Source organism: Theropithecus gelada, chromosome 1 (assembly GCF_003255815.1).
Source record: "Theropithecus gelada isolate Dixy chromosome 1, Tgel_1.0, whole genome shotgun sequence".
NCBI lineage: Eukaryota > Metazoa > Chordata > Mammalia > Primates > Cercopithecidae > Theropithecus > Theropithecus gelada.
Window position 1 is genome coordinate 19,365,328 of NC_037668.1, and position 16,809 is coordinate 19,382,136.

The 16,809-nt window shown below is 46.2% G+C and overlaps 1 protein-coding gene and 2 pseudogenes across 2 annotated transcripts in view; 1 reads left to right on the top strand and 2 right to left on the bottom strand.

Moving 5' to 3' along the window:
- NUP210L (nucleoporin 210 like) overlaps window positions 1–16,809 on the bottom strand; it is a 170,117-nt gene that overhangs the window by 1,229 nt on the left and 152,079 nt on the right. The window contains exons 36-38 of one of the 2 annotated variants that reach the window (XM_025405061.1): window positions 9,842–10,092; window positions 8,971–9,175; window positions 1,876–1,980 (exon numbers count right to left, since the gene is read on the bottom strand). In XM_025405061.1, the coding sequence (XP_025260846.1) occupies window positions 1,876–1,980; window positions 8,971–9,175; window positions 9,842–10,092 (561 nt within the window). The remainder of the gene's footprint in view (window positions 1–1,875; window positions 1,981–8,970; window positions 9,176–9,841; window positions 10,093–16,809) is intronic. The other variant, XM_025405070.1, reaches the window with a different exon arrangement.
- LOC112636568 lies at window positions 2,728–3,173 on the top strand (annotated as a pseudogene).
- LOC112615032 lies at window positions 6,194–6,274 on the bottom strand (annotated as a pseudogene).

Below are 16,809 nucleotides of genomic sequence, written 5' to 3' on the forward strand. Positions count from 1 at the left end.
CCCCCCCCCCCCCCCCCCGCCGGGGGGAAAGAGCCAAACCCCGCTAAAAAAAAAAAAAAAAAAAAAAGGTGGGGAAATGGAATGTACATGATAGTGATGTGTTGACTTTTTTTCTTTTTTTTTTTTTAGGCTGTGCATGGTGGCTCACGCCTGTAATCCCAGCACTTTGAGAAGCCTAGGTGGGCAGATCACGTGAAGTCAGGCATTCAAGACCAACCTGGCCAACATGTCATTAAAAATACAAACATTAGCCAGTTGTGGTAGGGGGTGTCTAATCCCAGCTACTTGAGAGGTTGAGGCAAGAGAAACGCTTGAAACTGGGCGGTGGAGGTTGCAGTGAGCCGAGATTGCACCACTTCACGCCAGCCTGGGTGACAATGGGACTCCATCTCAAAAATCATCACAGGATATTGCTGGAGTATAGTGGCACAATCATGGTTTACTGCCACTTTGAATTCCCTGGCTCAAGCAATACTTCTGCCTCAGCTTCCCTAGTAGCTGGGACTACAGATATGTGCTACCACCACACCCAGCTAATTTTTAAGTTTTTTTGTGGAAATGGGGTCTCACTGTGTTGCCCAGGCTGGTCTTAAATTTTTAGACTTGCCGGGCGCGGTGGCTCAAGCCTGTAATCCCAGCACTTTGGGAGGCTGAGACGGGCGGATCACAAGGTCAGGAGATCGAGACCATCCTGGCTAACACTGTGAAACCCCGTCTCTACTAAAAAATACAAAAAACTAGCCGGGCGAGGTGGCGGGCGCCTGTGGTCCCAGCTACTTCGGAGGCTGAGGCAGGAGAATGGCGTAAACCCGGGAGGCGGAGCTTGCAGTGAGCTGAGATCCGGCCACTGCACTCCAGCCTGGGCGACAGAGCCAGACTCAGTCTCAAAAAAAAAAAAAAAAAAAATTTTTAGACTCAAGCCATCCCACCTTGGCCTCCCAAAGTGCTAGGATTACAGGCATGAACCATTGCACCTAGTCTGTTGTATTACTTGAATTATCCCTAACTATGAATTTCAGCAAAAGTAGCTGTTACACCTCAAGATTTAGTAGTGGCTTCCACTTCTGAGTGGTGTGTATTTGCGAAATCCAGAGGAGGCCCCCCCCGCCTTTTTTTTTTGAAATGGAGTCTTGCTCTGTAGCCCATGCCGAAGGGCAGTGGCACTATCTTGGCTCACTGCAACTTCCATCTCCCAGGTTCAAGCACTTCTGCCTCAGCCTCCCAAGTAGCTGGGATTACAGGCGTGTGCCACCACACCAGCTAATTTTTGTTATTTTTAGTAGAGATGAATTTTCACTATGTTGGCCAGGCTGGTCTCGAACTCTTGAACTCAGGTGACCCACCCGCCTCGGCCTCCCAAAGTGCTGGGATTACAGGTGTGAGCCATGGCGCCCGGCTGAGGAGGACCTTTAATCTACTAGGTTACTAGGACTAGAAGGCAAACTTAGTTTACACTGCTTGTTAAAATTACATGTGATAAGCAGCTAATTTTCATCCTTATTAGTTTGTGAAATAAAATGAAGGCAGTTTCAGCCGGGTGCAGTGGCTCAGGCCTGTAATCCCAGCACTTTGGGAGGCTGAGGTGGGTGAATCACGAGGTCAGGAGTTCAAGACCAGCCTGGCCAGGATGGTGAAACCCTGTCTCTACCAAAAATACAAAAAATTAGCTGGGCATGGTGGCGGGCGCCTGTAATCCCAGCTACTTGGGAGGCTGAGGCAGAGAATTGCTTGAACCTGGGAGGTGGAGGTTGCAGTGAGCTGAGATCACACCACTGCATTCCAGCCTGGGTGACAGAGTGTGACTCTATCTCAAAAAAAAAAAAAAAAGCAGTTTCCATGTCAAAGTCCATGATATTGAATATAAGGACTGTTTACCTAGGAAGATGAAAGCTGTTGATGCCAGCACTGCAAAGAGGGTCAAGAGCAGGATCTGGTAAGAGCCAGTGAACTGCTTGAGGATGGCTGAATCTTCACAATGATCTATACATTGGCCATAACAAAACAAGATAATAGTTATTTTATAACAACCATGGACAGATGCTGCATTTTTTAAATTTAATTTTTTTTTTTTTTTTGGAGGTGGAGTCTCGCTCTGTCGCCCAGGTTGGAGTGCAGTGGCGCGATCTCGGCTCACTGCAAGCTCTGCCTCCCAGGTTCAGGCCATTCTCCTGCCTCAGCCTCCCAAGTAGCTGGGACTACAGGCGCCCGCCACCACGCCCAGCTAAATTTTTTGTATTTTTAGTAGAGACGGAGTTTCACCGTGTTAGGATGGTCTCGATCTCCTGACCTCGTGATCCGCCCGTCTCGGCCTCCCAAAGTGCTGGGATTACAGGCGTGAGCCACCGCGTCCAGCCTTTAAATTTAATTTTTTGAGACAGAGTTTTGCTGTCTGTCCCCCAGGCTGGAGGGCAGTGGCACGATCTCAGCTCACTGCAACCTTCAGCAGATGCTGCATTTTAAAACTTACGACTAAAAATAGTAATAAGAGTATCTGTCAGAAGTATCCAAAACCCAGCTCTCTCAGAGAGGAGAGCTTCAGTTGTAAACTATGCTTGGTTCAACCACCTCTTTTTGACTTCTCCCTATCTCCAGAGTAGTAAAACTCCAATTCTTGAGCCTGTTATTTCTTCCTCTTAGATTTAAAAGGATGCTTTAAATCCTCTGCTACTTTAAAATGCTGGTTACCGCTTCTTCCTCTTCCAGGGAGATTGTCTGCAGGCACTCAGAATGGTCCAGCGTCTGACATACCAATGTAGGCTTTCCTACTATACAGCCTCTAACAAAACCAGGCTGTCCCAAACCCTTGGTAATAGAATTGTTCACCTCTATACCAAGAAGGATGGGAAAGCACCAAAATCTGCATGTGGCATGTGCCCAGGCAGACTTCAAGGGATTCATGCTGTAAAACCTGAAGTTCTTATGAAATTGTCCAAAACAAAAAACATGTCGGGTTCCATGTATGCTAAATGTGTTCGTGACTGGATCAAGCATGCTTTCCTTATCGAGGAGAAGAAAATTGTTGTGAAAGTGCTGAAGGCACAAGCACAGAGTCAGAAAGCTAAATAAAGAATGAAACTTTTGAGTAATAAAAATGAGAAGACTTAAAAAAAAATGTGGCCTGGCATGGTGGCTCACGCCTGTAATCCCAGCACTTTGGGAGGCCAAGGTAGGTGGATCACGAGGTCAGGAGACCATCCTGGCCAACATGGTGAAACCCCATCTCTACTAAAAATACAAAAAATTAGCCGGGCGTGGTGGCGGGCACCTGTAGTCCCAGCTACTCAGGAGGCTGAGGCAGGAGAATGGTGTGAACCCAGGAGGCGGAGCTTGCAGTGACCCGAGATCGTGCCACTGCACTCCAGCCTGGGCGACAGAGTGAGACCCTGTCCCCCCACAAAAAAATGAAATGCTGTTTACCTTTAACCCCAGGTAACGTGCTTCCCTTCATGAAACTTGTGATAGTATGCTGATTCCATTTATAATTGTAATCTCTGTCTTGAAACATTTTATTTTATTTCTTTTCTTTGAGACGGAGTCTCTGTTACCCAGGCTGGAGTGCAATGGCGCCATCTCAGCTCCCTGCAACCTCCACTTCCTGGGTTCAAGCAATTCTCTTATCTCAGCCTCCCTAGTAGCTGGCATTATAGGCACCCACCACCATGCCTGGCTAATTTTTGTATTTTTAGTAGGGATGGGTTTCACCATGTTGGCCAGGCTGGTCTCGAACTCCTGACCTCAGGTGATCCACCTGCCTTGGCCTCCCAAAGTGCTGGAATTACAGGTGTGAGCCACTGCCCGGCCAAAACATTTTTTTTTAGATCATCAGTGACCACTTGAATCCACAGTACCTTTCTCCTACTCAGGATGTCATTTTTTGGGAGCACTCTGATTTGTATCTAACCTTATCCTCAATAAAACTTCAGACTTGCCTGTTTTTTTGTTTTTTTTTTTTTTTTTTGAGATGAGGTCTCAGGCTGGAGTGCAGTGGTACAGTCATGGCTTACTGCAGCCTCCCAAGTAACTAGGACTACAGGTGCACACCATCACGTCTGACTTTTTTTTTTTTTTTTTTTTTTTTGAGACGGAGTCTCGCTCTGTCGCCCAGGCTGGAGTGCAGTGGCTGGATCTCAGCTCACTGCAAGCTCCGCCTCGCGGGTTCACTTCACTCTCCTCACCCAGCCGAGCGGGTAGGTCGACAGACGCCCGCCCGCTACCCCGCCTAGTTTTTTGTATTTTTTAGTAGAGAGAGGGTTTCACCGTGTTAGCCAGGATGGTCTGGATCTCCTGACCTCGTGATCCGCCCGTCTCGGCCTCCCAAAGTGCTGGGATTACAGGCTTGAGCCACCGCGCCCGGCCACGTCTGACTTTTTTATTTTTTTCTTTGAGATGGAATTTCACTCCTGTTGCCCAGGCTGGAGTGCAATGGCATGATCTCGGCTCACTGCAACCTCCACCTCCCAGATTCAAGTGATTCTTCTGCTTCAGCGTCCTGTGTAGCTGGGATTACAGGTGCCCACCACCACGCCCAGCTAATTTTTGTATTTTTAGTAGAGATGGGGTTTCACCGTGTTGGCCAGGCTGGTCTTGAACTCCTGACCTCAGGTGATCCAACCACTTCGACCTCCCAGAGTGGTGGGATTACAGGCATGAGCCATCGCGCCCGGCCTGTTTTTTTTTTTTTTTTTTTTTTTTTAACACCTGGATAATTTAAATTTTTTTCTTTAACTTAATTTTTGGTAGAGAGGAAGTCTCTCTATGTTGCGCAGGCTTGTCTTGAACTCCTGGGCTAGAGCGGTCCTCCTGCCACAGCCTCCCAAAGTGCTGGGATTACAGGTGTGAGCCACTGCACCCGGCCTCAAAATAATGTTAAACACATTAAGCAGGACTAAGAAATCAGTTAAAGTATAGTTAACCAAAAGAGAAAAAAACTAATTTGTGACATGGTCATATCGTAGTTACCAAAATGTTAAAAAGCCTAATTTGTAATATGGTTGTGTGTGTGTGTGTGTGTGTGTGTGTGTGTGTGTGTGTTTTGAGATGGTTTCTATTGCCAAGTCTGGGAGTGCAGTGTTGCAACTGTAGTTCACTGTAGCCTCAAATTCCTGGCCTCAAGTGATCCTCCCACCTCAGCCTCCCAAAGTGCTGGGATTATAGGTGTGAGCCCTGTTCCTGGCATGTGTATTTTATTAATAGCAACAAAAAAGATCTAAGTGCAGGTCTGATTACTGTAATTTTGTTTTTGGCTCTTTTTCTTTTTTTTTTTTGAGACAGAGTCTTGCTCTGTCACCCAGGCTGGAGTGCAGTGGCACGATCTTGGCTCACTGTAACCTCCACCTCCCAGGTTCAAGCGCTTCTCCTGCCTCGGCCTCTCAAAAGACTGGGACTACAGGAGTATGCAACCACGCGCAGCTAATTTTTGTGGTTTTAGCAGAGACGGGGTTTCACCATGTTGGCCAGGCTGGTCTTGAACTCCCAACCTCAGGTGATTTGCCCACCTCAGCTTCCCAAAGTGCTGGCATTACAAGCGTGAGCTACTGTGCCTGGCCTTTTGGCTGTTTTTCTTTCTCTCTCTCTCTCTCTCTCCCCTCTCTCCTCTCTGTCTCTTTCTTTTTCTTTTCTGAGACAGCCTTTCTTTCTCACCTAGGCTGCGGTGCAGTGGTGAGATCTCAGCTCACTCCATCTCTGCCACCCAGGCTCAAGTGATCCTCCCACTTCAGCTTCCAGAGTAGCTAGGACTGCAGGCCATCACCCCTGGCTAATTATTTTGTATTTTTGTAGAGATGGGGTTTTGCATGTTGCCCAGGCTGGTGATTACTGTATTTTTTTTTTTTTTTTTTTTTGAGACAGAGTCTTGCTCTGTCCCAGGCTGGAATGCAGTGGCACAATCTTGACTCACTGCAACCTCCGCCTCCCCGTTCAAGCTATTCTCCTGCCTCAGCCTCCCAAGTAGCTGGGATTACAGGTGCGTGCCATTACACCTGGCTATTTTTTATTTATTTTTATTTTTAGTAGAGACGGGGTTTCACCATGTTGGCCAGGCTGGTCTCGAACTCCTGACCTTGTGATCCACCTGCCTCGGTCGTCCAAAGTGCTGGGATTACAGGCATGAGCCACCATGCCTGGCTGATTACTGTAATTTTTAAGTGAGAAATATTTTTTAGATATGGCAGGAGGAACATGAATATATCTACGGATTCTTTTTTTCTCTCTCTATACATTCTGAGAAACTTCTCTAGTAATGAACTATAGAAATGATCCCTGAAAGTATAGTCAATGAATTCTGTAAGTGACAAAAGCACACAATACTGCTGATATTATGATGGTTTGCTGCCTATATTAATAATTAGTGAAAGTGCTAACTTTAAGTTAGTGGTCAGTTGAAAATAAAGATGCATGGCCGGGCGTGGTAACTCACGCCTGTAATCCCATCATTTTGGGAGGTTGAGGTGGGTGGATCATTTGAGATCAGGAGTGCCCAACATGGTGAAACCTCGCCTCTACTAAAAATACAAAAATTAGCCGGGCGTGGTGGTGGGCACCTGCAATCCCAGCTACTCTGGAGGCTGAGGGAGGAGAATCGCTTGAACCTGGGAGGTGGAGGCTGCAGTGAGCTGAGATGGTGCCACTGCACTCCAGACTGGGCGACAGAGCAAGACTCTGTCTCAAAAAAAAAAAAAAAAAAAAAGAAGATGCAATTTTTCTCCACTCAGGGTCATGGATACCTTGAATTCTATCTATGGACCTTTGTGGGGATCCATGGTCTCTAGATTTTAAAACTCTGCTTCAATACATTCTAGTGATGGTATCTAGAGATACCTTTTTTTTTTTTTTTTAAATTCCTGAGACAGGGTCTCGTTCTGTCACCCAGGCTGGAGTGCAGTGGTGCAATCATGCCTCGCTGCAACTTCAACCTCCTGGGCTTAGGCAATCCTCCCACCTCAGCCTCCTGCTAGGACTTCAGGTGCATGCCACCATGCCTGGCTAATTCTTTGGATTTTTAGTACAGAGAAGGTTTTGCTGTGTTGCTTAGCCTGGTCTTGAACTCCTGAGCTCAAGCGATCCTCCAGTCTTAGCCTCCCAAAGTGCTAGGATTACAGGTGTGAGCCACTGCGCCAGCATCTCAGTTTCCTCAGCTCTTGGGAAAAAATACCTACCTCCTAGAGTTATGAGAAATAAACCAAAAGCATATAAATGTGCTTAGGATAATAGTCAGTACAAACCAGATGCTCACGTAAACATCAACAAAAACCTATTTCCCATTAGGAGATATACTATAATTTAGTTTAGATCGTTCCCAGTAATTAAGTAGTTTCCCTTGAGGGTTGGGGAAGCGGGTGTGACAAATACAATATAAGGAGACTGATGGTTCTCTTGCTTTTCTAACACCTTTTCATAACTATTCGCATCCTATCCAAATGTGGCATTGTTCCTAAACTAGGTAATGCCTGGAATCAGGATTTGGGGGAGCTAAGTCTTGGTTCTAGGGTTAACATTGGCCCATTGCCTGATGCAAAAAGATTTAAATACTTTTGAAGACAACAAAACAGGTAGATTGGCCAGGCACGGTGGCTCACGCCTGTAATCCCAGCACTTTGGGAGGCCGAGGTGGGTGGATCACCTGAGGTCAGAAGTTCAAGACCAGCCTGGCAAAATGGTGAAACCCCATTTCTACAAAAATACAAAAATTAGCAGGGCATGGTGGTGTGTTCCTGTAATCCGAGCTACTTGGGAGTCTGAGGCAGGAGAATCGCTTGAACCTGGGAGGTGGAGGTTGCAGTGAGCCAAGATCACGCCATTGCACTCCAGCCTGGGTGACAGAGCAAGACTCTGTCTCAAAAAAAAAAAAAAAAAAAAAAAAAGTTTAAAATATGGCAAATAGTATCGTTACAAGGCTGGCAAACTCGTATTCAACTGACAACTATTCTTCCTCCTTCCTTTTTTTTTTTTTTTTTTTTTTTGAGACAGGGTCTTGCTCTGTCACCAGGCTGGAGTGCAGTGGCACAATCACTGTTCACTGCAGCCTTGAACTCCTGGTCTCAAGCAATCCTCCTGCCTCAGCCTCCTGAGTAGATGGGACCACAGGTCCATGCCACCATGCCCAGGTAATTTTTTTTTTTGTACTTTTTTGTTGATACGGAGTTTTGCCTTGTTCCCCAGGCTGGTCTCGAACTCCTGAGCTCAAGGGATCTGCCCACCTCGGCCTCCCAAAGTGCTGGAATTACGGCGTGGGCCACCATGCCTGGTGAACAACTATTCTTAAATATATAAATTAAATGTAAAATTTGGGTAGTGTTAAGAAAGCTACCTAAAAGTTGCATTTTGGGTAGGTTTGGAAGATTCATGCCTCAACTAGTTTGAGTAATCTTGGTCAAGTGGCTGAATGTTTCCCATTAACTGTGATAACATCTGTCCCCCCTTATCTGTGGGGAACATGTTCCAAGACCCTCAGTGGATGCTGCAGATAATATTGAACCCTCTATGTACTATGTTTTTTCCTTACTGAGTTGGGAACTTCCACTTTTTCACTTAAAGGAAGCACTTTCCAGCTTCTTTTTGGCATACCCGAATTGCAGGCATCACCACTCTTGTGCTTTGGAGCCATTATTAAGTAAAATAAGGGTTACTTGAAACAAGCACTGCACTGTGATACCTTGATACCAGTTGATTTGATAGCAGAGACTGCTACTAAGTGACTAAAGGGCTGATAGTGTGTACAGTATGAACACACTGGACAAAGAGATGATTCATCGTAGGGGACCAGAGTAGGACAGTGTGAGATTTCCTCATGCTATTTGGAACAGTGCACAATTTAAACCATTTATTTCAGGAGTTTTCCATTTATTTTTGGACCATGGTTGACTGTCAGTTAAGTGAACCTCGGAAAGCAAAACTGCAGATGGGGGGTACTAATGTAATACATTCTTTCTTCTTTTCCTCTCTAGATTATAAATAGGAATCTCTGATGCTTACCTGCACCGAACTTATCTTTCATAGCCCTCACTACCACTGCCTCACTTTGACTGGTGAGTACACAGGAAATATTGATGAAAACAGGTGATGCCATCTGCTGGAAGGAAGTGAAGTTGACCACTCTTACAGAGTAGATGGCCAGGCCAGGAGTGAGGGGACAGCGGCTATGGCCAGTGACCACTAGAACTGGGGAGCTGGAGATGACCTTGGAGAAAAGATAAAACCTTTTATTTAAAAGAAGAAAATCAGTTTTGTATCAGTATGTTCCAATCTCAAACATATACAGTACAATAATTGTCAAGTTCTGGATTTCTAGCTAGCTGGCCGACAAACAATAAATCATTTACTTTTTTGTTGTTGTTTTGAGAGGGAGTCTCGCTCTGTCACCCAGGCTGGAGTGCAGTGGAACGATCTCAGCTCACTGCAACCTCCGCCTCCCGGGTTCAAGCGATTCTCCTGCCTCAGCCTCCCGAGTAGCTGGGACTACAGGCGCCTGCCACCATGCCCAGCTAATTTTTGTACTTTTAGTAGAGACGAAGTTTCACCATGTTGGCCAGGATGATCTCGATCTTGTGATCCACCCACTTGCCTCCCAAAGTGCTGGGATTACAGGCGTGAGCCACCACGCGCCGCCAATCGTTTACTTTTTACTCCTTTAGGTATGTTGACAAAGCTCATGACCTAGATTTTGGACTCTGGGAGTCTGCCTGGCATTATGAAGGAGACGGGTTTTCTTCATTTGATTTTGTCATTTCCCATGGTGATTTTTATTAGGTCACTTAGTAACTTCTTTTGCCCTTGAAGTGCACATGAAAAATATCTTTTCAAATTCTTGATCTCTTGTTCTGTTTTGGTTCAGTCCTTAACATACCTCTAGCTTCCCAAGAACTCTGTCCACTCCCAGTACTCTTATCTCTCCGATATCTTGCTTGTGGCTAAGAACCAATTCTGACTGGTTAATATAAAAGGCTGGGATGAAAGGAATGAGGATTCGTTGCATTCCATTCTTGCTACGTTCACTGACCAGTGTAGCCCACCCATAGACTGAGGTGTCAGCCACACTGAGGGCCTGTAGCAGCTCCTCTGACTGTGGTCGAACCTTGATTATGCAGATATAAACCCCTGAAAAAAAAAGAGGAAAAAGTGATCAGGAAGGTTCAGAGGCTCTACTGAGCCAACTGAATTAGGATAGAAGGAAAAACTGTGACATGCGAATTCAGCAAAAGAGAAAATGTGAATTTAGTTTTGAGTGTTCAATATCAGCACAATATTGGTCACTATGAGGAGGATACCAAATAAAAACAGTCCTAGAGAAACCACAACTGAATTTGTTTACTGAGAATACCATTCTTTCTTTTTTTTTGGAGACAGGGTCTCGTGCCGTCATGCAGGCTAGAGCACAGTGGCATGATCATGGCATTCTGCAGTCCTGACCTCCCAGCCCCCAGCAATCCTCCCACCTCAGCCTCCCGAGTAGCTGGGACTACAGGCATGAACCACCATGCCTGGCTAATTTTTGTATTTTTAGCTGAGGTGGGTGGATCACAAGGTCAAGAGTTCAAGTCCAGCCTGGCCAACATGGTGAAACCCCATCTCTACTAAAAATACAAGGATTAGCCGGGTGTGATGGTGGGTACCTGTAATCCCAGCTACTTGGGAGACTGAGGCAGGGAAATTGCTTGAACCTGGGAGATGGAGGTTGCAGTGAGCTGAGATCGCACCACTGCATTCCAGCTTGGGGACAGAGCAAGGCTCCGTTTCAAAAAAAAAATTTTTTTTTGTATTTTTTTTGTAGAGATGAGGCTTCACTATGTTGCCCAGGCTGGTCTCAAACTCCTGGGCTCAAGCCATCCTCCTGCCTTGGCCTCCCAAAGGGCTGGGTTTACAAGTGTGAGAAAGCACCCCTGGCTAAGAATACCATTCTTATTCAACATGTCAGGGAATATTAAATGATATAACACATGCAGGGCACTTAAGAGCTGGGGATACAGAATGAAGGAGTCAGTGCTGGTGAACTCAGGAAAGGATTTGTGAAAGAAAGACAAGCTTTGAGCGTCATTAATAACTTACGCATCAGACCACCTCTTGGTGTCATTATTTTTAGTCAATGGTAGGAACTGTTTCTCTAGTTACCCATGCTTAATCCTTAGCTGTCTTCGTTTTTTTTTTTTTTTAAAGACATAGAATTTCACACTGTTGCCCAGGTTGGAGTGCAGTGGCGCAATTCTACCTCACTGCAGCCTTAAACTCCTGGGTCCAAGTAATCCTCTCACCTCAGCCTCCCAAGTAGCTAGGACTCTAGGCATGTGCCATCATGCCTGGCTAATTTTTAATTTTTATTTATTATTATTATTTTATATATATTTTTGAGACGGAGTCTCGTCCTGTTGCCCAGGCTGGAGTGCAGTGGTGCAATCTCAGCTCACTGCAAGCTCTGCCTCCGGGGTTCACGCCATTCTCCTGCCTCAGCCTCCCAAGTAGCTGGGACTACAGGTGTCCGCCACCACATCCGGCTAATTTTTGTATTTTTAGTAGAGACAGGGTTTCACTGTGTTAGCCAGGATGGTCTCGATCTCCTCACCTCGTGATCTGCCCACCTCGGCCTCCCAAAGTGCTGGGATTAGAGGTGTGAGCCACCATGCCTGGCCTATTTATTATTTTTGTAGAGACAGAGTCTTGCTCTTGCTCAGGCTGGAGTGCAGTGGCATGAACACAACTCACTGAAACCTTGAATTCTTGGGCTCAAGCAATCTTCCTGCCTCAGAGATAGGGCTACAGGTGCGCGCCACCAGGCCTCGCTATTTTATTTTTTGAGAGACAAGGTCTTGCTATGTTGCCCAGGCTGGTTTCAAACTCCTGGGCTCAAGTGATCCTCCTGCTTCAGCCTCCTAAAACATTGGGATTATAGGCATGAGCCACTGCACCTGGCCTTAGTTGTCTTTACATCCTTTTCTTCATCCCTATATCCAGTCATTTCCAAATCTTGCTAACTCCTCCTCTGAAATGTCTCTGACATCTGCCTCTTCTTAGTATTTCTCTATTAGTCTGGTCTAGACCCTTATCAAAATGCATGCTTGGATTATTGCAGTTGGATAATTATGGATAATTAGTCTGGTCCAGACCCCTTAGTCTGGTCTAGACTCTTATCAATTCATGCTTGCGTTATTGCCCCTTCACAGGTATCCTTGCCTGTTATTCCACTTTTCTTTTTTTTCTTTTGAGACCAAGTCTCACTCTGTCGCCCAGGTTGGAGTGTGGTGGTGTGATCTCAGCTCACTTCAAGCTCTGCCTCCCGGGTTCAAGTGATTCTCCTGCCTCAGCCTCCCACGTAGCTGGGATTACAGGCGCCCGACTAATTTTTGTATTTTTAGTAGAGGCGGAGTTCCACCACATTGGCCAGGCTGGTCTTGAACTCGTGACCTCAAATGATCCGCCCACCTCAGCCTCCCAAAGTGCTGGGATTACAGGCATGAGTCACCGTGTCCTGGTATTATTCCTCTTTTCTTTATTTGAGGCAGGTTATCCATCTGTTGCCAGGCTATAGTGCAGTGGTATGATCACGGCTCACTGCAGCCTTGAACTCTTGGGCTCAAGGGATTCTCCCACCTTGGCCTCCCAAGTAGCTGGGATTACAGGCATGAGCCACTGTGGCCAGGCTATTCCTCTTTCTCTTTTCTTTTTCTTTCTTTCTTTTTTTTTTTTTTGAGATGGAGTCTTGCTCTACTGCCCAGGTTAGAGCATGGTGGGGTACTTTTGGCTCACTGCAACCTCCACCTCCTGAGTTCAAGCAGTTCTCCTGTATGAGCCTCCTGAGTAGCTGGGATTACAGGTGTGCACCACGACGCCCGGTTAATTTTTGTATTTTTAGTAGAGACGGGGTTTCACCATGTTGGTCAGGCTGGTCTTGAACTCCTGACCTCGTGATCCACCCTCCTCGGCCTCCTAAAGTGCTGGGATTACAGGCGTGAGCCACCGTGCCCTGCCTCTTCTTTTCTTTTTCTTATCCATTCTATATACTGCCACTAAATCCTTAAAAACTGCTTTCATTCTTTATTTTATTTTATTTATTTTTATTTTTTTATTTTTTTTGAGATGGAGTCTTGTCTGTTGCCCAGGCAAGATGGAGTGCAGTGGCATGATCTCGGCTCACTGCAACCTCCGCCTCCCCGGTTCAAGCAATTCTCCTGCCTCAGCCTCCCAAGTAGCTGGGACTACAGGTGTGAGCCACTAGGCCCGGCTAATTTTTGTATTTTTAGTAGAGTTGGGGTTTCACCACGTTGGCCAGGCTGGTCTCGAACACCTGACCTCAGGTGATCCACCCGCCTCAGCCTCCCAAAGTGCTTGGATTACAGGCCCATTGTTTTTTGTTTTGTTTTGTTTTGTTTTTTTGAGACGGGGTTTCGCTCCTGTTGCCTAGGCTGGAGTGCAATGGCGTGATCTCAGCTCACCACAACTTCTGCCTCCTGGGTTCAAGCGATTCTCCTGCCTCAGCCTCCCGAGTAGCTGGGATTACAGGTATGCACCACCATGCCTGGCTAATTTTGTATTTTTGTATTTTTTTTCTTTTTTTGTTGAGACAGAGTTTTGCTCTTGCTGCCCAGGCTGGAGTGCAATGGTGTGATCTCGGCTCACCACAATCTCCCCCTCCCGGGTTCAAGCAGTTCTCCTGCCTGAGCCTCCCGAATGGCTAGGATTACAGGCATGTGCCACCACACCTGGCTAATTTTGTATTTTTAGTAGAGACGGGGTTTCTCCACGTTGGTAAGGCTGGTCTCGAACTCCCAACCTCAGGTAATCTGCCCGCCTCAGTCTCCCAAAGTGCTGGAATTACAGGCATGAGCCACCATGCCCCACCCTAATTTTGTATTTTTAGTAGAGATGGGGTTGCTCCATGTTGGTCATGCTGGTCTTGAACTCCCAACCTCAGGTGATCTGCCCACCTCAGCCTCCCAAAGTGTTGGGATTACAGGCGTGAGCCACCGCGCCTGGCCAAAAACTGCCTTCATTTTTATTTTATTTATTTATTTATTTATTTAGACAGAATCTTGCTCTGTCACCAAGGCTAGGGTGTAGTGGCATTATCATGGCTCACTGCAGCCTCAACCTCCTGGGCCCAGGTGATTTCATCTTATTTTTGGGGGAAAAAAACAAACCAAACCAAAACTAAAACAAACTTCTCTAGGGCTCTATATTGCCTGGAATGTCCTGTTCTCTTCACATCTAGTTCACTCTTAATCATACTTCTAAAGGTCATTCCCTCTGTAAAACCTGACTTATTTTTGCCTCAGGTTTCATGTAGATACTCCTCCTTCCTTTCTGCTTTCTTTTTATTTATTTATTTATTTATTTTTCTGAGATGGAGTCTCACTCTTATCACCTAAGCTGGAGTGCAATGGCGTGATCTCGGCTCACTGCAAACTCCGCCTCCTGGGTTCAAGCAATTCTCCTGCCTCAGCCTCCCGAATAGCTGGGATTACAGGCATGTGCCACCACACCCGGCTAATTTTGTATTTTTAGTAGAGACCGGGTTTCCCCATGTTGGTGAGGCTGGTGGTGAACTCCCGACTTCAGGTGATCCGCCCGCCTCAGCCTCCCAAAGTGCTGGGATTACAGGCGTGAGCCACCGCACCTGGCCTGTATTTTTTTCTATCTATCTATCTATCTATCTGTCTATCTATCTATCTATCTATCTATCTACCTATTGAGAGACGGAGTCTCGCACTGTCGCCCAGGCTGGTGTGCAGTGGCATGATCTTGGCTCACTGCAAGCTCTGCCTCCTGGGTTCACGCCATTCTCCTGCCTCAGCCTCCTGAGTAGCTGGGACTATAGGAACCCGCTACCACGCCTGGCTAATTTTTTGTATTTTTTTAGTGGAGAGGGGGTTTCACCGTGTTAGCCAGGATGGTCTCGATCTCCTGACCTCATGATCCGCCCGCTTTGGCCTCCCAAAGTGCTGGGATTACAGGCGTGACCCACCACACCCGGCCTTATTTATTTTTGAGACGGAGTCTCACTCTGTTGCCTAGGCTGGAGTGCAGTGACACGATTTTGGCTCACTGAAACCTCTGCCTCCTGGATTCAAGTGATTCTCCTGCCTCAGCCTCCCGAGTAGCTGGGACTACAGGTGCCTGCCACCATGCCTGGCTAATTTTTGTATTTTTAGCAGAGATGGGGTTTCACCATGTTGGCCAGGCTGGTCTCAAACATCTGACCTCAAGTAATTTGTCTGCCATGGCCTCCCTAAGGGCTGGGATTATGAGCATGAGCCACTGCACCTGGCCTGATTTATTTTTTCATCAATAAGTTGAAGTCACGAACATATATGTGTCTATCCTGTAACTCATCACCTGGTAGGGTAACACTAAAAGTTAAAAGGTTTAGGTTGGACATGGTGGTTCGTGCCTATAATCCCAGCACTTTGGGAGGCCGAAGTGGATCACTTGAAGCTAGGAGTTTGAGACCTGCCTGAGCAACATAGGGAGATCCTGTCCCTACACAAACAAACAAACAAAATAAAGAAATAAAAATGGCTGGGTGCGGTGGCTCACGCCTGTAATCCCAACACATTGGGATGCTGAGGTGGGTGGATCATGAGGTCAGGAGTTCGAGACCAGACCAGCCTGACCAACATTGTGAAACCCCATCTCTACTAAAACTACAAAAATTATCTGGGCATGGTGACATGCGCCTGTAATCCCAGCTACTCAGGAGGCTGAGGCAGGAGAATAGCTTGTAACCGGGAGGCAGAGGTTGCAGTGAGCTGAGATCGTACCACTACAATCCAGTCTGGGAGACAGAGTGAGGCTCCATCTCAAAAACAAAACAAAACAAAACAAAAAAACAAACAAACCAAAAATTACTTTTCTTTGTTACTCCACATCTTCTCCTGCTATCAGGTATTATAAACAGTTTGCTGAATGAACCTTCCTTCAGTGGTTGCTAATGACCCAAACCATTCAGACTGCCTGATCTAGCATTAGAGGTTCTCTCATGATGAAGCACTACCTTATTTATACCTGACTTTTTTTTTTTTTTTTTTTTTTGAGATGTAGTCTTGCCCAGTCTGGAGTGCAGTGGCGTGATTTTGGTTCACTGCAACTTCCATCTCCCGGTTCAGGCAATTCTCCCTGCCTCAGTCTCCCCAGTAGTTGGGATTACAGGTGCCTCCCACCACGCCTGGTTAATTTTTGTATTTTTAGTAGAGATGGGGGTTTCATCATGTTGGCCAGGGTGGTCTCCGAAGCCCTGACCTCAGGTGATGCGCCTGCCTCGGCCTCCCAAAGTACTGGGATTACAGGTGTGAGCCACTGCGCCCGGCCCTATACCTTACATTTGATATGAATCCTTTCATTTTTAGATAAGCTGATTTACATATAGTCATCCTAACATCATGCCTATTTCCACTTTTCACTTGTTAATCCTATTCTTTAATTTGGAGTATCTTTCAGTTCAACAAAACATCCAAACACTGTGCTACATGCTGGGAATGCAAGATGAATGAGACACAATGCAGAGCCTCACAGAGTTAATGGGGACTAACAAGAAAATAGTAAATTGTAATAGAAAAGCACAGGGTATTCTAGGAGGCATGTGTTAAAAATTATTTGAATATGGCTGGGGGCAGTGGGCTTAACACCTGTAATTCCAGCACTTTGGGAGGCTGAGGCAGGAAGATTGCTTGAGGCCAGGAGTTTGAGACCAGCCTGGGCAATATAGAAAGATCATGTCGCTTTAAAAAAAAAAAAAAAAAAAAAAAGGCATGATGTCATGTGCCTGTAGTCCTAGCTACTCAGGAGGCTGAGGCAGGGGGATTGCTTGAGACTAGGAGTTTAAGATTA